The sequence below is a fragment of the Haliaeetus albicilla genome, chromosome 13 (assembly GCF_947461875.1).
Source record: "Haliaeetus albicilla chromosome 13, bHalAlb1.1, whole genome shotgun sequence".
Lineage (NCBI taxonomy): Eukaryota > Metazoa > Chordata > Aves > Accipitriformes > Accipitridae > Haliaeetus > Haliaeetus albicilla.
Genome location: NC_091495.1, coordinates 18,301,212 through 18,324,757, shown reverse-complemented (window position 1 = coordinate 18,324,757; position 23,546 = coordinate 18,301,212). Strand labels below are relative to the sequence as shown.

The 23,546-nt window shown below is 40.9% G+C and overlaps 1 protein-coding gene across 5 annotated transcripts in view; it reads right to left on the bottom strand.

Annotated features, from left to right (window-relative positions):
• TTC7A (tetratricopeptide repeat domain 7A) overlaps nt 1-23,546 on the bottom strand; it is a 183,307-nt gene that overhangs the window by 79,939 nt on the left and 79,822 nt on the right. For all 5 annotated transcript variants that reach the window (XM_069800322.1, XM_069800326.1, XM_069800323.1 and 2 more), the window contains one exon: nt 16,501-16,661. In XM_069800322.1, coding sequence (XP_069656423.1) covers nt 16,501-16,661 — 161 coding nt within the window. The remainder of the gene's footprint in view (nt 1-16,500; nt 16,662-23,546) is intronic.

The window sequence follows — 23,546 nt, the reverse complement described above, 5'->3', positions numbered from 1 at the left end:
AAGCAGTTAACAGCATGCTAAACTTTGAAATCTTAGCTAAGTGATATAAAGGATTGATTGTGCATATATAATTGTTTAGACATAAACTGTTGACCAAGTCTGGGACGAGGAGTGGATCCAGCCACACCTAGACTCCTCTCTGAGAAGGAGTTTAGAATGCAAGGGGGTCTATTCTGAACCCCGTTAACTCAACGGGAGGGTCTCCCTGACAGTTTTGTCTGACCCTGTCCCCTGTGCAGTAAGTATCAAATGAACCTTGCCATCAAATCTTGTTAAACCACTGTCGCATTTACTATCAAACTTCGTTATATCACCGTTTTATATCAATAAACATATTGCTACTTCTCTCTTATGACTGAAGTGCATCACTCCATCCACAACAACATTCAACGAAATTGCTTTTATTTGGGTCTTTTAAGGTTACATTTGTCCCCTTAAGATTCATCCTTTTTAATACCCACCCCATCCCTAGTTAGGACCATTAACTTATTTTAAATTAAATTTAAAACCCAAGTTTTAATTAACTGAAAATATTAAGGAGCCCAAGTCACATTTTTACATGAACAAAGGTGTTAGCTCATATGATATGGTAAAACTCCAGCTCTGGTCTCTACATTCTGCCTCTCTACAACCAACTCACCACCTTCAACTGGCAGATTATTCTTCCTAACTTCCCAGCCTAATCTGATACATGCTATTGTTATTCCATGTTAAACAGCTGTTCTACTCTTCCCCAATCACAGCTGCATTTCACTGGTGTACAAAGTGATTACAAAATGTTTGATGCATCACAGGGCTGCTGGGAAGTTCAAACAGAGTATCATTGCAAGGAGCCTGGGGCTGAAATGGTTTACTACAGTTATACACCATCTAGGAAACGTGCTTTTGCAAAAGAACAGCTTTTTGCTTCCTGTCTGCTGGTGGACAAACAGCATCTTATTATGCAGAAGAGGTGAATTACTAGATTTTCTGATTTGCAGGAACAGCCCCATAAAACTACGTAAACGCTTCAGATGGGTTTTCTACCTTCCCTCAAGTCCAAAGAACAGATTTTGGCTTTCTCTCACTCTGTTTTCCCTTCTATTTTCCACACCTCCGTTTCCTTGCCTGCTGCTCCAAACACTCCACCACCAAATGGCTATAGAATTAGTAGGAGCAAGAAGCGGTTGCTTGAAAGAGAAAATACATGGAATGGGAGAATCCATTTCAGTGCAGTAACGCATTTAGTTTTATTGGAGGCTCATAATGTGCATTTATGTCTCATCCATTTGAACAGAAAGTTACTGAACTTTAGAAAAGACAATTATACACAGACAATAGAAGAGAGGGTCAGGGATCACTTTTAAAAACTAGCACTTTTTTAGTTCCTGAAACTTGAATAAGGAAACTCACACGTAGACTGTCCAAATGCAGTCACAGCTTTGGGGAGACAGAGCCAGGGCCCAGTACTGTGCATTCAGCTTGCTTCAGCAAATGCCATGCTTCCTTTAAAAATGTCTTCCGGGTCCTCATAAAACATTGGTTTGGCAATAGAAAAGCTCTCCACTGAAGTTTCATTAGACCTTTCTATTAATGGAATAATAATTCTTTCTGCTGTTATTTAACCGAGCCGTCACTTTTAGGTTAGGATTTCTGTGAAAACCTAAAAGGGGCGCTATTTCCTGGTTTCCAAGGGAGGCCGATTCCTGCAGGCCATGCCGAGACCCCAGTCTTTTACTGCACCTCCAACATGCGCAGATTTGGTTAAGCTGTGCTCATTGCCACTTGCAGCATCCTTCATTACCTTCCCTACTCAGTCTGCTATCACCTGTTACACATGCAAATGAGCATATAAGACACAGAAACAAACAGTAAATATTTATATACTCTTCACTTAAATGCCACAAACTGTCCCTTCCCAGGTGGTATGCAACTTCCTATGGATTTGCATCCTCTGCCCCCATCTCCCGTTGCAATCTGTCTCTGTTCCCCCCCACTAACCCTTCTCCCAGAGCCAACACCCTCATGGCAGTGCTACTGCCATGTCCCCGCATGTCGTACCTGCTGCACCTGTGCTTGCTGTCCCACTGGCAGCTGCCAACCACGGCACAGCATGGCTCAGCTCGGCTCTGCCTGCCCCCTCTGGCCTTGACTCAGCCAGCTGCTTTAGGAAACTCGCAGAAACTTAATTATCTCTGGGACTTCTAACACTGTCAAAACTTGTTTTAAATCAGCCAATATTTTAAAAAATGCTCAAAGTATAAAAAGCCCAACTGCATAATCCTCATTTCTCCCAGAAAATGAGTTAAGAAAGCAGGAAAATAATTAGAATATTTCCATCTGAAGGCAAAAGGAACAAGTCCCTCCATAGGTTTTAGGACACCCCCCCATAAAACAAACACCCCCCCCCCCCAAGCAAACAAATTAAAATTTCTAAATAGCTTTGAAAATACAGTAGTAGGTATTAAAATAGCATTGCACACAAAACTGATAAATATGCATATTTCAGGGCTGGATCAGAGACTGATGTCCTGCTCATTGGAAATATTCCTTCACTAGCTAGAAACTTTGTTTTGTTACTATAGTTACTCTCACTATAAGTGGCCCTGACTAAGGCATGAGGTATTTGTTACATAAAACCTGGATGCAACTGCAGCCTTAAACTTCAGAAAGTACCAGCTCTGCACTCAGTCCCGCTTGCAAATTCTGTTCCAAGCCCAAACTCAAAATGCTTTCACACTGATTAGGGCATACTCTTGAGCAACAGTTTAATGCACTATTTAAGTGCTGAAAACATAATCAACATTGTTCACGATACACACTAGAACTGTGAAGGAATTTAGATGGACTGTGAGCTGACCAAGACGAGCAGTAACTTCCTCCCCAGACAATTATGCTGTTAGCAGTAGCTGTCATGTACAAGAGAAACTGGCAGTTGAGTTTAATAAAATTTGCTGAGAGGCTGTTGAATTTGATGGAAAAAAATGCTTGTAGCCAGTTAGAAGAGTACCAACTAGAAAAGACATATCCTGCAGCACTGTGACTTTTTGTTTTGTTACATTTTTATCAGGTTAGTTTGATAAAGTTTAACATCAGTAAGAAAAAAAAATATCCTCTCTTCCTTGGCCTTTAACGTATTCTGGTTTCACAGAATTTTTTTCTTGTTCTTCTTGGGGATATTTTCAGCCAAACTGCTACTATCCATAATCTTGGAAAAGTGGCTTATGAGATCCCCAGTGAAAACAGGGAGATGACAGGACCTCACTTTTTAAGGTAGTCATCTGATGCTGATACTCCAGTACTATATGCCAGTCCGATTCAGGCTCTCTGCGCTGTTCTCAGCTGTATTTTTTCCCCTACTTGGGTAGGGTAAAACAGTGTGGCTTTCCTTCTCTTCAGCTTGAAATCTAGACACTAAGCTTTTTCTTAAAAGGCCAACAGTCCAAGCAGAACCTGCTCACAAGCCACGATAAGCACTTACAAGTGCCAAGGTCAGAAAATACATCCATTTGTACACTTGTTTTCCTGCAGTAAGCATTGCTCAGGTTGGGGCCAAGCCAATGACTAGGGATTTTTCTACTACAACACTGATACAGGGCTATTTAGTTAACTTCTGAAATGGCAGATATAGCCATTTATACTACATAGCTTAAGCCTTAAGCAAGTTGAACAGTACAGAAGACTGGAAGGATATCTTTCTCTTTCCTTTCCCTTCCCTTCCTCTCTGGGTGCCGACACCCTGTACTATTCTTAGTGTGCAGAAATCAGTGGTGTTAATTTCGGAGTTCACACATCAGAGGAAGCATTTAGAATTTATTCATTCATTTGTGAGAACCTGTGTATGGCTTTGTCCTTAATGACAGAGCAAAATATTTTTTTTAGCTGTGACATTATTTGCAACCAGTCTTACAGCTTATTACAGCCTCATAAGTGCTGAAGAGCATATCTGCCCTATCCTGTAAGAAACATGATTTCCTTAAGGTGCTGTTGGGATACAGAATTGCTTCATCAGTTCTTCGCTGTAATAACAGTGCTCGCAGTGACACCTAAAACCATGATTTCTGTCTCTCTCACGTCTTGCAACTAATCCCAGACGAATGTCCTACTCTATGTAGGCAAATAATGAGTACCTGCTGGAATACGTAATTTGTAAGCGCTGCTTCTAGCTTTTCGTGGCACTGCAACTTTACACTGTACCATTGCTTATACTGTGTTAGACAAAAAATAAATTATTGTTCAGCTACAGTATTGCTTACATGCAGAATTCCCAGATTGAGTGTGCGTATTGCTATACCTTATAAAATGAGACACTGGCTCTGCCACGTGCAGGGGCCAATTAGATGAGATCAGAAGTGGATATTGCCATATCTAAAATATAGTTTTTGCATCAGAAGTTTGCAGAAGATCTAGGTGGAGAAATGATCAAAGCCTAAATTAATACCTGATGCACATCCGATGAAAAAAAACACATTGCAGGGATTAGGTATGTTCTGAGCTGGTTAAGGCATCTGAAGAAGTTATTTCATTCTTTTAAGACCAGTTTGACCTCCAGAACATCAAAAATCTGTACCGGAATTCTCTACATGCTTTCCAATGTTACTATCACAGCTAATGAACTGAATAAAATACCCCTGGCAGCAGCTTATTTAGATACCGTCCTTCATAATATCATCATAGGGCTTAAATAATAAACTAACATTGCCGAAGTTTAATAAGTGTTTGTTTCTACATCTGCCAAAAATTTAACTGAAAGGGTATGTCTCAAGTCAAGCTTGCTTTGCTCTCTTCCTTTCTATATACATCAGTCAATACATTTTAAAACAATGAAGGTTTGATTCAAGTGTGTTTTGTCTCTGCAAAAATTTTTAAAAAAACTGTAAGAAATGTAATGAGGCTTTGCTCAAAAGCAGTCTTACATATGTGGGACAAAATATGGCTACCAGAAGAAATACACACTGTCTGGGACAGCACTGAGAGACGAGAAATAACACCAAAGAACATAGTCTTTCAGATGCAAGTTTTCCTGGCCTGCAAAGCCACAGATAGTGCACCCTCCCTCCTCCCCCCCGACTTGGACATTATTACCCTGCAGGATCTCCCTTCCTCCTCCCCACAGATATTTTGCATGGGACTATGCCCCTGCTATGCAAACCCTTGACATTTGCAGGTGGCCGGGGAAGCAGCAGGCAATTGCTGGTTGCCACTGAGAAAGAAGCAACATAATCCCAGAATTGCTGGTAAAGCAGGCTTTAACCTCTATTATATTTGAAAATCATCTGGTGTGAAGGCTCCAAAGAGTGCACATATATAGATTTTTTTTTTTCTTTTTTAAAGTGGACTTGAAAAATAAAATCTTTTTCCAGTTGGCATTTCCAAACTGACAATGTGCAGGCTCTTGATTAAGATGTGACATAGTTTATACCCCTGGCAACAAAGGATACTCCACACACTTCCATCTGCTTTAACACTAGAGCAATAAATGAGAAAATGTACCATCCAGTTTAGTTACAGAAGAATGTTTTTGATTTAAAGATAAATTAGTATATGCCTAGATGCAATTGTATAAGAAAAAGCGTTAATTAACACAAGCACTTCGGATGCAAAAAAACCCCCCTCCAAATAATAAATTCCAATAACACCATGCACAGCTCTGAACAAGTCTTTCTACAGAACAGCACTATAGCACCAGCTCAGAAAGGCAAGAGGAAGTCTCTGCGCTCTCCCTCTCAGGAGCCATTCCTTCTGGAGGTGTAGGAAGAACACAGATTAAAGCAATCCCAGGTAGATTAACACCCCCCCACCCCCCCCCCACCCCCCCCCCCCCCCCCGGGCTGAGATCAGCACAGCTGGCTGGCAGTGGCATGAACTACCCCAAACGGAACACTGGCCCCATGCCACTTACCAGTGCCTTCCTGAGGTGCACATTACTGGTAGCTTTGTTTTAACCCAGTACGTGGAACATCTAATGCTTGGGGACTGCTCTGTGCATTAGCACATGCTTGGTTTGTGCAGGCCAGGAAAATCTCTGACCCTGTTGCTCTCAGAGTCTCTGTCTGCTACCTAGTGCTAGTTACCACCGATGCTTTGCCCACCTTGCTGGCAGTTGCTGCAGCTTGATACATTCAGGCTAGTCAAGGCCTGGCTGAAGACCTGCGGCACTGTTCAAGGCAGCCCACGGGGTCCAGAAGGCTCAAGAGTGCGAGCACAAACAGCTAGGCAGTTCGTCCACACAGATCCACGTCTCTATGGAGACTCTGTCAGCAGCAGCCCAAGGAGCTGGGCTGAAGCTGGCCCAGCCACGTCCCTGCGAGGAGCAGCCCAGGCAGGGTGGACATACCCTTTGCAACTGGTGCTCCCTTTAATGCACCACCTGTTTCTTGCTCCTGGTGAGGACGGTCTAGCAGCCAGCATCTATCGGTTCTGCATCCTTATTTGGCAGGGAGTGCCACCCCTCCTGATGGGGCCATAGCCGCTGGCACGTGCACCTGGGGGTGGGCAGATGCCATACATTCCTCAAGCGCCATTTTTGCAAGGCTGCATCATGGCAGCCTCTTCAAGCACTTCTGCTGCAATGGTCTGGGGAGGGCTAGAGAAGACTCTAATGATGATCTTCATACCTGTATTGTATCCCTTCATTTCATGTTGAGTTATGTCATTCCTACTTTGCTATATTGCACACTTAAACATTACTGAAATTTATTAAGCCAAGCGAAAGATTTTCTTCCTCCCCCCCTCCCAACACAGCAAATGCCTAATTTTTGAAGAATCAGACAAAATGACTGGTTGCTGAAACTCGTGGGGTGGGAGCCATGGCTTCCTCCTTCACTCAGCAGCACAGCTCCTTGCAGCAACCTTGCCCACTGGCCATGTCTCCTGTTCATTAGACAGACTCCAGTGGCATGCTATATTCTCAGCTGGGTTCAGAGCCCCACTATGCTACATACTCTACCAACAACAGAAAGACACTGACTTTGTCCTGAGAAAATACAAGAAAAACTACAGAATAACCTCAAGTCATCACAAGTGCTCAAGACGGTAGATGCAAATAGCCAGATTCCAGGATAAAAAAAAAAAAAAAAAAAAAAGGCCAGGAGTCTTTTCACTATGAATTTCAGTGCAACTGCTTACTGGTATGATCTTCATATGAGGTGCTAGTTATCAGCATCCTGCCACTTTTCCAGCTGATAGAGACATATGGAGTAGAGGTCACTGCATTAATTTCCTAACCTGCTAGATCTCCAGCAGTTCACATTTGCAGCCACAGCCCTCAGAAACACAGTTCGACGTCATACATAGGTGTGAGTTGAATTTTCTGTTCGTATATGTAGGAAGAACTCTGCTAATGACTGCGACACTTGATTAGACCATTTAGCTCTCCATCTTCATGTTCACCCTTCCTCCTAAAATACAGTTTTATGACAAACTTACTGCTGCTATACACATAGCAGAAAGCTTCAAGCCAAGGTAAAAATGAATAAAGGAAAGAGTAAAACTATTCATATTATCTGTTTTGTGTTGTAAAAATGTTAGCATATTGAGAAATATGTCTGGACATTTTTAAAGACATGTTGGTAACACAGAACTTCTACATTACAGTCTCTCTCAATTATAACATCTCCATTCATCGTTCTCTGTCCTTTACTAACAGAGACTAATATATTAAGTAACATGAATACTGACTAATATCAAATATTATGACATACTTGGTTCTGCAGACATTAATGACAATGGCAACAGAAGTAGACTTAGCATCTAAGATGCAATTATTACCAGTGCTTCTCACAGAGTGAAGAGCAAGGCCTGTTTTCAGCAGGCAAAAACCACATTCGTGGCTGAAAAACTACTGTACTCAGTTCCCGTTCCCTGGTGAGTTCTTCAGAAAGTCTGAATATATTCCCCTCCCTCTTCTTTTTCAAGAAGAAAATAATAAAAATAAAAAAATTTTGTGCTCTTCTCATTATATAAATAAATACTCCTATGATTTTAGAGTAGAAGTTGCTCAAGTCTGAAATTTCCAGCTGGAGATGAAAAAAACCAACCCTTTCATTGAGTGATCAGAGCATTATACTCATCTGAGAGACAACATGGCTTGACCACACTGCAAACTTCTCAGAAAGTCGTTTACTGCACTGAAAACCAATTTGCTAACCATAACATCCACGCGCCTCTGTATTTCAGGACCTGTGTTTTCCAGCAATGACTATCAACAGAAATTCTCAATGAATGCTAATAATAAAGATGATATTCTTCATTCTGAAAAATAAATTCCCAATCAAAAAATAAGACTCTTCATCATCTGTAGCGTTCGCCACATATCAAGGTGCCGCGATTAGATCACTGGTCGGCCTGGACCAGGGAAAGAGACAGATAACACACACAGTGTGAGCACCAACTTCCCCCTTTTTTTGCGCAGTTAATTCCTTTTATACTAACAAGGGTAGGCGGGATTACAGATACATCATAAGGCTGCGACTAACCCTCTGTCTTTCTGTGACATCGCAAGATCTTCCGAACGCCGAACCCTACAATCATCCTTGCATTTGAGGCTTTTTAAAGGTCTCAGAAAATCCAGGAATGCTTCTCAAGAAAAAAAAAACAAAACACGAAAGTATCTTCCTCTACTCCTTTGGTGATGAGCTTCTGAGAGCCTCAGGAAACAATTTCAGATTATTGGATCTGTCTGTTTAACAGCAGACTTTCCACAGGCTTCACCTTCACTAGATGTGCCAAGATGAAAAATAGCCAAGCAGGGAATTTTGTTTCCTCCTTTATCCATATAACGGAAGAGCCTTGAAGGAGTTCAGTTCACAAAGGTTCCAACAACCATGTTTTCCAGCAAAACTGATGACTGAAGCTGCTAATAAATGGTAGCATCCTATGCAGCCCCCCTGTATATGTGTGTAGCCCCACAGCAGGAAGGGAAAGTTTAGAGCTGAGCTTCCCACACCACCACCACCTTTCCCCCTTGGTTCACTTCTTAATTTCCAGGCAACAAGCATGCCTCAGGTCCTCCTTCTGATCTCTATGACCGAGGTCTACCTTTGGAGTTCACAAAACTGCCTGGTGGAAACAGGGATCTCAATCACCAAGTCCCTTCTCACCTTGAATAACCCCTACACACATACTACAGCTAAACTCCAGCCTGGGGAGTACCTACCGGCAACTTGACTCTGCTGCCCAGATAATACACACATGTTATTTTTCAATATATTCTGGCATTCAGTGTAGACAATCAGGGCTCCTGAACACTTCCTTTGAATATAAAGCAGAACACACTGCAGCCGTTCAAAAGAAAATAGCACTTAGCAGGGAGAAAAGTGTGTGTTGGGGGGACTAACTTACTGATATGGCAAATACATACAATGCACTGAAGTGAGCCAGCAGGAACCAAAAAGCATGCATTTCTCCATCCGGGTGAGAAAGTACTGGCAAGAAGTTAATTGCATAAGATAAATGCAAGTAGAGGAATATAAAATTGACATTTTGCTGTTTCAAAAAGCAGCTGTGCTGAACAGTCAGAGTTTATTGCATTCAGGCCTGACCCATCAAAGAAACAAATTTTAAAGATCAACAGGTAACTTAGTTATTACTGCCTCAAGTGGTTTGCAGGTTTCCTTTTCCTCTGGCTTATCAGTATCACGAAACTTTAAATGCCATGTCAAAAACAAGCTAGCAGCCCCAACAAACACACAGCAGGAATCTACAGAAAACCCCACAAAATCCGAGCTTGACGTCTCAAACAGAAAGTTACTGACATTCCCTTATGGAACTTCCTGCTTTTACATAAATAAACTGCTCTGAAGTACAGAACCTGCGGGTGGTAACTATCTCATCTCAAATCAGCCATGCTATTCCTGCATTTTAGAATCTATTCTTAAATTTCTGAACTGAAGCCTATGCATTTGCAGAACTTGTTACCTCTCCAATGCCAAAACCAGCATCTAGAAGCACTGCTGCTCACTATAAAGGTCTTAAATGGAGGCAGCGGCCATTTACTCAGGTGGTAGAGAAAAAAGTTATTATGAAATAAAGTTGATTTTTTCATCTGGAGAAAAGACTTGAACAATTGCTGCTAAGGTTGGAAAACAGCACAGCTGTTCCTTCTTTTCATACCATACTAAGAAAATAAGTCTGCAGTAGGTTTCCTCTCTAAGCTCTGTTTAACTCCTTTTATTCATAATCTGAACCTTGTGCTACCAGGGAACGGAATTCTCCCCAGGTACCACTGAATCCATCCATATAATTTTAAGACGAATTGATATGTACACTAACACAAATCCATTCCTGGTACAAACAGACATGAACCAGCTACAGGGATATTTCTTCCTGCTGCATTAAGATGGTAGATAGAAGGCTACCATGCTCATCTGGTGAATTTTTGTCTCAGATCAGACTGTCATCCTTAGAAAGAGGTGCATGTATCTGTTTGAACTTGCCAAAATGCAAATCTGATCTTGGATACCATAACTCAAGAATTCATTCTATTTCCTCATCATATAGGTAAAAAAAAAAAAAAAAAAAAGAAAAGAAAAAAACCTTAAAAGCGTGGAAATAAATCCAAACCAGAAAAAACCCCTTAGATTTCAATTTCTCAAATTTTTTTAGCTTTATGTATCTGTCTTATCATTAGTAAGAGTCAGGAGACTAGCTTAAAGCTTTCCCTTCATATTATTTGGCATACAAATACTCAATATCATTACTAGTGCTACAGAGTATAGTCCAGATTATTGCAATATATCACCAAGGGGTTTTTTAGGTTAATTTTGTAAAAAAACCCAAGAGATCATAGCATACCAACAAAAGCAAACACTCATGGTTACTATAGCAAAAAACCCACCTCAACCCTTCTAACTCCACATAATACACCTCTCTTTAAGTGAATCACAGAAGCCTAATTAATAGATGGTTTGTATTCTTGTAGCACAGTCCTGTCATATCACCATACTTTGTATGATTGTCTGGGGCATCAATACAGAGACAAAAACATTTGTGGGTCAGTCTTACCAGCCAGGGTATGAACACACCACTACAAGAAGTCAACTTAGAAAAGCTCCACCCTTAAGTTTTAAATATCCTATTTATAAAAGTTATCTAGCATGATCAAATGCTACGGTCAAAATACTAATTTATCCCTGCTTTAGATCTCAGATCTTGCACCCTTGAGGAATTAAAACAATATTCTGAGGACTTTAACAAGCTGTTTTATCACCATGTCTGCTCACAAGATGTACCAGGCCTCCTTGCCTCTTGCCTAATGATGAACTGGAATCATATGAACAGGCTAATCTGATTCTCTAAAGCCATAATTCTAAAGCTAAGTGAGGTCACCACCACTTTTGTGAGAAAAGTGGTAAAACCACTCTACAGCATATACAATCGTATTACCTGGGGGTTAGGTGGGAGGGATGCGAGGTACAATTATCTTAGCATAACTGTAATATAGACTAGGCATAACACAAAGGTTTGCAAACCATCGACTGAGAGACAACTGACTCTTTATTCCCCATGAAGATTACAGGCAAGAAGACAGTTCTATTTTATGGCTGTCAGCAATATTGCAGGACTCTACTAGTGCCCATAAAGATATTGCTCAAAGCCAGCATGAGTTGTTTATTTTCAACATACAAGAAATAGCCTGACAAGTAATAGAAAAAGAATTCAAACCTGAAATGCCAGTTTAATCACGCATTTTGAGATCCTGATTTTACATTGGGTTTTTTTTGTAGCAAGTGGAAGCACCTGGTAAATGACATTGCTTATATACCACAGAATAGCTCTCCCCACAGTAAGTCTGACCAGACTATGATAAATAAATCTTGCCAGATAACTTCACATGTCTGTAATGAAATTAATGTAGTAGTGATAAAGTCAAGGACATTTGCTATCACTAAACCACTTCCAATCTAGAAAAGGATTTCGTATTTTGAGGGCTGGCTGAAGCAAAAAAAACCCTTTCTGCTAAACCACCACCAAGACAACACACACAATTCCCCATGCAAAATTTACTTCCTTCTTTATTCACAGTCTCCAAGATACACATTTTATATTTCTTGGCCTTCTAAGCTTTTTTGCACTACATTTACAGTAATTACTTTTCTGATAGCAAATATCTGGGTAGAATAAAAGCATCTGCATTTGACAGCTACATTGCTCCAAAACACCAACCCACCTGCTTCTTTTTGAGTCTTTATGTGTAGAATAGCAGTGCTTTTCTGTTATTTCTCTTTAAAACTAGTTTTGAGACTCTGAAAGCAACAGAATAATGACTTATAGTTTAGGAAGAGAAGGAATATTAGCAGCATTTAAGAGAGTTATGACTCCTGTGCCACATACAGAACTGCTACAGGTACAAAGATGTGATCATTTAAAAAAAACATTCACCATCACATTGGGCAGCAATTAGAAGTTGTTGTATCTTATGCCAGAGGAATGTATGGTTCTAACTTAACAGGGAGCTGTCCAGGAGACAAAAAACTAGCTAGCAATCAACAGGATAGGTTTTCATAAGCAGTCTGTGAGCAATTATAAAGCAATAGAGTATCCATAAAATTGATATTCTATTTCCAACCTCAGGCTAGGTACAGACCTTAATTTTTTTCCAATGCTGAGAGCTAACCAATTAGAACTAAAAGATGACCAGAGACCAAAACAGTCTCTGGAATAGTGGATGAGTCAGGACAAAGTCAATTTTACACAAGCAAAACAGCAAAGAAGAAGTATTACCAGCTGAAGATAAAGGACCATGTCAGACGGGCTCTGTGGTGGGTTCTGCAGGCTGCCAGACCTATGGGACTTCTGCATAGAACACTGTGAGGTGTGAATACAGACTTTGAAAAGGGAAATGCTTTCTTTCTAAATACATAATGCATTATTTTAAGAAGATCACGTGGAGAGCAAGAGGAGGAGTGCTCAGTAATATTATTTCTTCCAGGTAAAAGATCTATCCCTGAGACAAGCCTGGGGAAGTAATCACAGCCAGTCCCAGGTACAACACTGCCCAAAAGGCTGACCTTTGGGTTGGAAAAAAATTGAAGGTATCCATCTTAAGAAAGGCTTATGATCAGTACCATTGACCTAGAGGGGAGATACCTGATGCTATCAGGAGTCTTCTCTCCCAAATGTGCTGCAGATAGTGCTTTGAAATATATACCAAAACCAACTGTTGCTACTGCATTCGTTAAGTTCTTTTAAAAGCATACCAACATTGACAAGATGTAAAACCACTAAGTTTTATCCCGGGCAGTCTGACTCCATAGGAGTCAGCGATTTTTCAGGTGATACCTCCCATGTAAAGGTCACTATTATTTCTATCTTTTCTAGTTATGGCAAGGCAGTGTATTTCTTCTGGTGCACTCCATCTTGCAATATGCCCAACATAGATAGCTCTCATTCTTCCTCTATCCAGTCTTAAGTCTGTCGTTGCTTGACAGTGCATCAAGTGCTCAAATTCAGTCATTCGCTGACTGTAGCATAATGCATTCATTACTATATGCTGCCTTTCAAGCAGAAGTGATCTTCCCAAGTTCATTTTTCTAAACAATTTGTGCTTTTGGATATCTAGCTGTTCAACATTCTTCTCCAACAGCTCGATCCGAAATAGTCCCGTTCATCTCTCTCTGTATTCAGTGTCTAGCTTTCGTATCCCTCCTCCCTATGCACCATACCAACCACTGAAATGCGAAGTAAATGTTTAAGTTTAAACACTCCAACAAGGGGCACTTGAGACACATTTGGGTCAGTATTATAGGGTTAATGTCAAAGGATGTTGTGTGTTAGCTGAGCAGTGCAGTATATTTTTTCCAACTGCTTCAGCCACTAACCAACTACATGACATCCTGAACGATTACTTCTTTAAAATATATAATGAAAGAATTTAATATGAAAATAAAAAAGCAGGAACAAACTCATCTTAATTACATACAGTCAGAGACCAACTAAACAGTACGAGATGTCTGTACCTTGGGCCAGCTAAGACCTTAATTTTTTATGTATTATACTTTCTTTTGTTTAGGATATACATCCAACTGTAATACTTAAGAGTTTTTGCCATGTACAGAGCCCTAAGGTCCCTTAATGCAGCATTCATCTTCTTTTTTTGATACATGCCATCAAACTACGCTTCCAATAAGAGTTGTCGTTAGGAGGGGAGTCCCCAGGCACCACATTACACAGCTGCCTGGTTCATATCAATGTGAATTGGGTAAAATAATCAACAACTTTTAAATACAGCTTTAAAATCATGCAGTTGAACTTGCCTATACTATTTACACAAAGTATCCTGTAGTCATTCCACGCAGTAGTAAAATTTACTACAATTTTTCTATAAGGCAATAACAACTGGAGATACACAAAAGCGTCAGGTCTTTCTCCCTTCAAAGAAGCTTTACAAAGCAGTAAAGCCCTCCTAGCATAAACTATACTTTAGACCTCTAGAAAGTCTGGAATAGTTTCAGATTTGGTACAAACTATAGATGTATTCTGTTACTCTTCTTGTTTTCCCCCCTCATTGGATTCCTGTTCTTTTTCTTCAGAAATCCTTTTTTAAAAAAAAAAAGTATATTTTTTTCTGTCTTGCAACTCTTGATACTTTTTCACCATTCCCTCACTCATGAGTTATTTGCTATCTGGTTTAGAGAAAGACCCACACTGAGACAGGCTACTGATAGCAGCAGACGCAAGAAGCCAGCCCCTACTCCTGCATCCCTTTGTACCTGTTAATGAGTCTCACTGCCAACTGTGTTACGTACCACAGTGCACGCAGGGAGCAAAGAGGGGTTATTCCAAAAGCACACGCTCTAGCAAGTCTGTGTCTAGGAGTAAGCACGAACCTGTAGCTTTCACTACCAATATTAATCGTTTCTATCAGAAATGATCTATTCTGCTACTCCTTACCAGGTCTTTCTGCACATGAAGATTGGTGCTGACAGAAGAATAGGAGATAATATTCTTTTCTGCTTTGGGGAAATCAGATTACCAGACAGCACAAAGGAACCTACCCAGCAGCCCTCCAAGCTACTTTGCACACCACGTTTTCTTTGTTTTGTCCTCCCCTGAAACATAAATTCTCTGCAAGTGCTGGAGGAAAGATCCAGGACTTGATGGGCCAGTTGGTTGATCTGAGATGGCAAATGCTCTGTTCCTCACATAAACAACGAGTTTCTTTTTCTTCTTCCTCTTCCACCTCTGTCTTCTCCATCTTCGAGTGTTTGCAGTCCTCAATGACTATCTGACCTTTGACTGTAAAACATGATTTTTTTTACTATGCTTATTATTTTCAAACCACAGAACACAATGTAGCAGCCACTGGAGTATCTCCTGTCTCAATCATCCCATGTTCACACTCTGAAGAGATGTTGGCATCATTTTAAGAGCTTTTCCATTACTAATTTTCACTTCGTTCTCAAAGATGTGCACTGATGGTCTTAGCTCCTTACATACACAAAGTAACTAACCTCAAAAACACAGACAGCAGAGCTATTTTGAATGGCAACATGCAACTTACAATGAAAAGCATTATATGCTGATATAGCATCATAGTTATAAAAGATCCTGAAGCATTCAAGCTCACATTTGGATAGCCTCAATCTCACTTGTGACCTCCCTTTGCTTTGGTTTAGACAATGTCCCACTCAGCTGCTGGACTACACCTGTGGAGGCTGCTCCCTCTCTCCAGTGAGAAAGCGGGCTGCCTAAAGACAATGCTGCATGGGTTTAAACCTTCAGTTAAATACAGGCAGTTCTGAATGGAAGTTGGTCTTCCAGCAATGCAATAGGATTTTCTGCACTTTGGCTGAGAAACTCAGCTAGTTTACAATCACCAGAAAGTGTTACAGTAGCTTTAATTTTTGCACAGAACAGACAAATTCATTGTTTTGAAAGGTCATGACAGTAAATCGCAAGGAATTCAATTTATCACCCTTGGATGGATGGAGGACTGAGTCAAACATAGAACAGTGGAAACCTCTGGCTCCAAGAAGTCTGTGCTGGTTCAAACCTGCTCTTAGGCAGCCAAATCATCCTTTCAGCTATACTTTATTACAACTGATTTTTTTCCCCAGCTGTGCTATTGCAGCAAATTGTGTCATACATAAGCATCAAAAGTGTGGTGAATACATGAAGAATTTGTTTGTCTTTAACCAGGAAGTTTACCAAATATAAAATTATTTGTGATACAGGCAGACATCATCATAGCTGTCTCACACATTTCTCCACATGTTAAGTGACTTATGAAAAAAGTACAAGAAGATATATGGGAGAAAACACCATCAGCACAATACAGAAAGACAAATCTGGAAAAGCAAACAAGCACAAGGATTAGTTTTAAAAACAGAAAGACCATGAAGATGGAAAATCAAAAGAGTACCCTGAGCCTCACATGTTTTGGCTTCACAGTACACCCAGGAGGAGAGTGACGCACCAGTAGCACACCTGATTTAACAGGCTCCTTGTGTATGACTGAGAACAGAGGTAGTGAGCAGATCATTCCTGACTGGATGTATCACATCATGCAATAACTCTTACCTAAAGCTTTCTGGGTATTCAGCAACAGCCATGTTGATAACATCCAGTGCATGCTGATAGTGCTTCTGAGCTGAAAAAAGGAGGGCCAGTAGATGAAGTGAATTCAAGTCATCTTTGCACAGCTGCAGTGCTTCTTGAAGATGTTCTATAGCATCAGAAATCTGGAACGACATGGGGTAGAAATAAAAAGAGAACACATTTCTCCTTCAGTCCTACATTATATCCCAAAGGTAAGAACAAATACAGTCATTAGAAATTCTGAAACAATTCTACTTAGGCACCTATGAGAAAGACTTTTACTATCTGAAAAGTTTGCCAAAATTAACAGACTGCACTGCTTGAAAAAAACAACCACATTCTAGAGAAAGGAGTCTGCGGCATTACAAAATCACTGCTTATAAACAGGAGCAACTGACCTGATCCAATCAACCCACTCTTAACTTTGGCATGGTGCTTCTATGCTGTAAACAAATTCACTAGAGGCCCAATTCTCAAGTCCATCTTCTAGGATAAGTGGCTGGCTCTTCACCTGGGGGAGAGCATTACACATCTCTGCTGCACTTTGCCTCTTGTGATGGCTGTGCAAGGCCTTTCATGATTTAGATCAAGAACATAAAAATTAAGTTTGAATGCTCAAGAGTAAAACAGTCAAGATTCAAAATGCTGTCAGAAAAGGAAGTATCTTTGCAAGCAGCAATGTAAAGAGCAGTCCTGACACTCACAGCAGTAGCATGTCATTAGAATTAAGTCTCACTTGGCAGAAAACTTAACACCTATAAATGAATGCAAGTGTATCACATGCTCTTTTTGATCCAATACCCTATTTTAGGCTCTCTGTTCAAAAGGGAACTTTTTAGTAGATTTTCTTTCCTTTGGCTTCCAGTTAAGTTTTATATGGAGGATTTTCTTTAAGATTTTCTAGTGTCTGAAATTACTGTTACTTAAATTATTTCAGATTAGTGTTTGGTTCTGGAAGCCTGCAGAAAACAAAACAGAGAAACGTATAAATTTCTTTTCCTCATATATACCTTCCCTCTCCTTCCCTTAAGGGATGGAGAACACAGTTCCTTCTTTCCTACTATGAGAACTTCCCACCTAGCAAAGCTCTGCAAACATTCTCCTGCCTTGGCATACCACCAGTGTCAAATTCCCAGCACCTCCACAGATCACTCAGCAAAACAGGTAGTGTATTACTAAGGAAAGCAATAATTACACTGCCTGCAGTTACAACAGAGGTTGCTGATGGTCTAGATCCCAGGTATACTTCTGGGACCGTGGTACATATTCTGTTCATGGGACAACTTCACCCTAATGTCCAAATGACATTTCACTCTCACTGTGCATACGTAAGCCAAAGGACTTAACTACTCTATTACTGGTGACTCCATGCAAGTCTGGAGATCAGTGCCACTGCTCCACAGACACAACACCAAATTGGCATCTGGCCCACAGCTTCAAAATTGCTGAATGTCCTGGCTTCAATTCAGGTTGGGATATATGACTGAGTGCTCAGCTTTAATGAATTACTGCTTGTCAGTGGAGCTACTTTAACCACATGTGTTGTTATAGCCTACTGCAAAGGCAAACACATTGGCTTAAATCACCAATGTTCCTTCAGCACCTTACTAGGACACATTTTCTTACGATGTAAAAACACTAGCGATGACAAGACAACTTCAAACCAGGACAACAGGCATGAGTCTGTGGTGGGCCCAGATCTGCCTGTCCACAAAGTTCTTCAGTAGGTATACCAGAGGTATATAAATTTGACTTGCTAAAACAAAGGGCTCAGTATTGGGGTGAGTTCTGTTTAATATCTTTACCAATGATCTGGATGAGGGGATCAAGTGCACCCTCAGCAAGTTCGCAGATGACACCAAGTTGGGAGGCAGCGTCGATCCACTTGAGGGTAGGAAGGCTCTACAGAGAGATCTGGACAGGCTGGAGGTTCAACAAGGCCAAATGCCGGGTCCTGCGCTTCGGTCACAACAACCCCATGCAGCATTACAGGTTTGGGGAAGAGTGGCTGGAAAGCTGCCTGGCAGAAAAAGACCTGGGGATGCTGGTTGACAGCCGGCTGAATATGAGCCAGCAGTGTGCCCGGGTGGCCAAGAAGGCCAACGGCATCCTGGCCTGCATCAGAAATAGTGTGGCCAGCAGGAGCAGGGAGGTGGTTGTTCCCCTGTACTCGGCACTGGTGAGGCCGCACCTCAAGTACTGTGTTCAGTTTTGGGCCCCTCACTACAGGAAAGACACTGAGGTGCTGGAGCGTGTCCAGAGAAGGGCAACCAAGTTGGTGAGGGGCCTGGAGCACAAGTCTTATGAGGAGCGGCTGGGGGAGCTGGGGCTGTTTACTCTGGAGAAAAGGAGGCTGAGGGGAGACCTTATTGCTCTCTACAACTACCTGAAGGGGGGTTGTAGTGAGGTGGGTGCTGGTCTCTTCTGTCAGGTGGCTGGAGACAGGACAAGAGGAAATGGCCTCAAGTTGAGGCAAGGGAGATTTAGGTTGGATATTAGGAAAAACTTCTTTACTGAAAGGGTTGTCAGACATTGGAATAGGCTGCCCAGGGAAGTGGTTGAGTCACCATCCCTGGAGGTATTCAAAAAGCGCGTAGACAAGGCACTTCAGGACATGGTTTAGTGGGCATGGTTGATGGTTGGACTTGATGATCTTGAAGGTCTTTTCCAACCTAAATGATTCTATGATTCTATGAAAGCAGCTTCAAGACTCTTCTTGCACTTGGGACCAAAAACACCTCTTATTTTTTTCTATTCCTCTGTCTCAGACCTGTAGAAGGAGTCATAAAGAAATTCCATGTTTTGGGAAAAATAAGTTAATTAGAAGAAAAAGAAAAGCTGTAAACCAAACAACTGGAGGGGGCTTTGAGCAGGGATTGAACCGGGTGATCTCCAGAGGACCCCTCCAAAGTCTACTATTCTATGACTCTATTCAAAGACTTGGGAAGGTAATACTAATTTGCTAGTATGAATCAGACAAAGAGTAATACTTGCAACTAGTGTCCTTACTGGGGGACTTCAAAATTGTAGGATACTTGACCTTACTTGCACGTGAACATGCAAACTAAGCCACTGAGACTTTGCTTTACCCATGCAAATGTCTGATGATCACACAACTGCAAGTTCACACCCCTAACACATGCCAGCTATCAAAGCAGCTCTCTTGACTCTGTTGCAACGTACACAAAATAAAGCAGCACAGAAGTCAGTTGTGGTCACTCCTGCAAACCTGTGCCTGCTGAACAGGCAGTCACATACTGTTGAAATAGACATAATCTAAAATAATTTTTGCCTGTTCTGTAGCATAGGGCTTGCAATGGTTACATCTCATTTCAGTGTTTCCTTCTAGCACCATCAGCATCACAGGCAATGGCTGTTTTTGGAAGTTAATCATGCTTCCCTGACACCCGATGGTTTAACTTGAGCCCCAAAAGATTCCTTAGTGCTGTAACACCATTAGTAGCCTGCAAAGTACTACTGCATAATTACAGTGGACAAAACACAGATAAGAAAAAATAACCTTTAATAATAGGAGGAGACTCTATTCCTTTATGGGAAGCATTATACAAAACAACAACTTGCAACAGACCAGATGCAATGAAATAAAAACTAAATTTCTAGAACAATAAAAGCAAGATATTTGTCAGGAGTGAACACAAACTTCTTTTGAAAAGCAGAGATCTTCAATCTATTGACAGATGCCACAGCTTATTTATTTAAGTAGCTATATAATATGAGAAAGATGGAAGCTGGCAGCCCAGATGGCACCCTGAAACTTCAGGGCTGTATCACAAGTAGGCTGCCAGTTTAAATTCCCTACAAGTGCTGCACTTTAAAGTAATCTTATTTCAGCTGGACTGCAAGTCCAAGTGGGGCCTGCAATTAGAAGAGGCTAACCTTCTCTGATTCATCTTTCTGTTAAAGAATATACCACACATGTTCTGCATGGCACACAGGTATATTCAGATCACACTGACTGGGAAGCAAAGATACTGCAGTAAGCCAGAAACAGCATTTTGCAGCACTACCAAAATAATGCCTCACTATGGATTATTTAGGCTGCCTCTTATATAACAGAATTTATTTCAATAATGCTATATGCTTCCTTAAAAACAATGCTGGGATGTTACAACTGTACGTATAAAAAAGAAAACAGTGCGAGTGTTAAAAATAATTCCCAACAGTAGAATGCACTTTCATATTTAGAATGGTAAATGAAACAGGATCTCATAAAAGGAGTTTTCAGGCCTTATAATTTCACATCAGTTGTGAGTTACAGTTATTTAACCATTAAAACTATCCTCTCCATTTCTTTTTATAGCATAGGGATTATAGAAAGGAGAAAACTTTATTGACTGGCAAGAGCTTCCATTGAAAACAGACTTGCTACAGTCCACCAGAACTTCAGGAAAGCAGATGCAGACATATCTGTGAGTTAAGTTATTACTTAATTCTTACTACAAGCTGGTTTTGATCACCAGAAAAATCTAGTCCAGGACCTAGACAGAAAAGCAGCATGTTGCTGTTCAACAGAGGAGGCACACACAGACCAGAACTACCCACATCCAGCAGTTGCTGAAAGAAGCACCTCTCAATACGTAGTAAAACAGAGTTCCCCTCCTGAGGCAAAGAAAAGACAGCAGTCTCACCTTCTTAAACCAGAATAAAAACTGTGGAGAAAACAGCTGAAATATTTTCTCTGGTGTCTTAACTGATATCTATCTTATTTTTACACCCAGACACTCTGGAAGGTGGTAGGTGTTTTTCGGATATTGCCACTTGAAACTTCAGGTCTGTTGGCAGCCCCCAGATGAAACTGGTAAGTGAGACCTTTAATTCTCAGCTGCTGGCCCCTGGCTGTCTTTCCCTTCCTATTTTCATGCAAAGAAAGGTCAAATCAAATCAAGTATTAAAATGGTACGAAACCCCCATATGTGTTTATATATATCCGACACCGATTTACATGGCATTCAAGGTCCAAAACACCACCACCCCCCAAACCAAGAAGGGAACTAGCACTTAAAATTAACAAAAGCACTGACTCTCTAGTCATTTCCATAGAAACTAGCCTGCTAAAAACTAAGGCAAGGCATTAAAATCAGTGAGCTTTAAAATGTTCATTTTACCTTGTTTTTGCTGATCCAAATGCTGTTACCACAGAAACAGGAGAGGCAGCCAAACCAACCGCTGGGATTTGGGAATTACAAGTCTCATTTGTCGATCAGCTTGGCCAGCTGCCAGACAGGCGCTGCAGATGGAGATAACCACCATGGCAAATACTGACCTTGGGCTTGTGACACTTCAACTTTGGGGGAAAACCAGATTGAGACCCTCCTTACAGAAGAGGGTATTCTACTCTGTATTTTGCTGAAAAATCCACCCCAAAATGCTGTGGGGCTGACCTAGACCCTCCAGGAGTCACTGGATCCTCCCCATGACTCCAGTGGTCTTTAAGACACAGAGCCACATACAGACACAAGCACGAAGCACATCACCATCATCATCACCATCTTTCAAGTTGGTTGCTGGTAGTTTTCAACTGCCAACTCTGTGAAAATCTTTTATAACAATTCCTCTTTTGTCACATCCTCATCATGTGTCAGAAGGAAGCTTATGCTTTTCCATTTCCCCTTTCCCTTGCCCAGTGCTAACAGAGACAAGTGCTATTGGAAATATTTTACAGAGTCTTCCAAGAAAATGAATTGCTCCAACTGTGCTTGGCACTCTACTGGTCAGCTGCTTCTCTTGCTTTGTTCCATGAAAATGCTCTCTTATCTATGCAAGTTGATAGCTAGATTTTTCAGTGTTGGGTAAGGTAATCTCATTTATTGACCTTGACTATAGAAACACAAAGGCCTATTTGTTGAGAATAACATTCAGGTATTATATTATAACCTACTGTGTAAGAATGGCCTGATTTGTTGGTACTGTAGCATCGCCTGATGAAAGCCCTAACTGTGATGTTCAATAGTTAATGCAATCTGTCAAAAAAAGGTATCATTTATCTTTCAGTTAATCAGGACAAGAATATATTACTTTAAATAATTATGTTTATCATTAAGTAAACTGGCAAAAGAAGAGTAGGATATTTTACAGCAGTCTAAAAATAAAGATGTCTCAGGTATCTCCTCTCTCTCCAAGCATGCATTAAAGACTTATTCTCACTAGACGGAGAAGAGCAGGAGCAGCATTGCAGAGGTCAGGCTGACACTATGTAACACATTTAGATCACACATCTATGGTAGCAGGGGTGCCTGGCAGAACATCAAGGATGAAAATACACAGGTGAGGTAGACAAAAGAGAAAGTGAACATGAGGACAAGAGACTGAATGGAAAGAACAGGAAGGAAGGGAAATGATGAGACATATGAAATGACAGTGTAAGGACAGGCTACAACTGGAAAAAAAGAAAGGGTAATGAGTTAAAAATGCAGTGGACCAATAACAGTGAGAACAACAAAGAACCAATGACCACAAAAATCTTGACTTTATTTTTAAGGCTAGCAGGTGAAAAGGTGTAATGTTTTTACTCATGGCAAGAAGCAGAAGAGGCAGCACATCAGACAACCTCCCTAAGAGGCAAAAGCTATGACAGAAAGAAGGGTAGCTGGATTTTTTTTAATGAAAGACCCTGAGTAAACTGCCTCATAAAGCAGCCAGTAGGCAGATGAGAAAGTTAAATAAGCCATTTTAATTATCATTTCTTATTGCAGGCTTCCTTACAACACACTGCTCTCATTATGAAAGGGTTACAAAGTGACATTATCAAGAGTGTGGTCTCTTGGAACAATTAGTTTAACCTCCTGAACACACAGCTCCCCTAATTAGCTCAGGAAAGTACAAAGTATCTGTTTGACTCTGTAGTGTAGGCTAAGGAGAGAAAACTGCAGCAGGCAGAAAGCCTGTCAAAGAAGGAAACTGTGACAATGAAATTTCAAACCTAGCTAGTGAAGCATTTAAAAAATAGGGGCTGCTCCAGTAAAGTCTTTGGCTTTTAAACAGAAGGGACAGAAAAATAAAGCACAGCC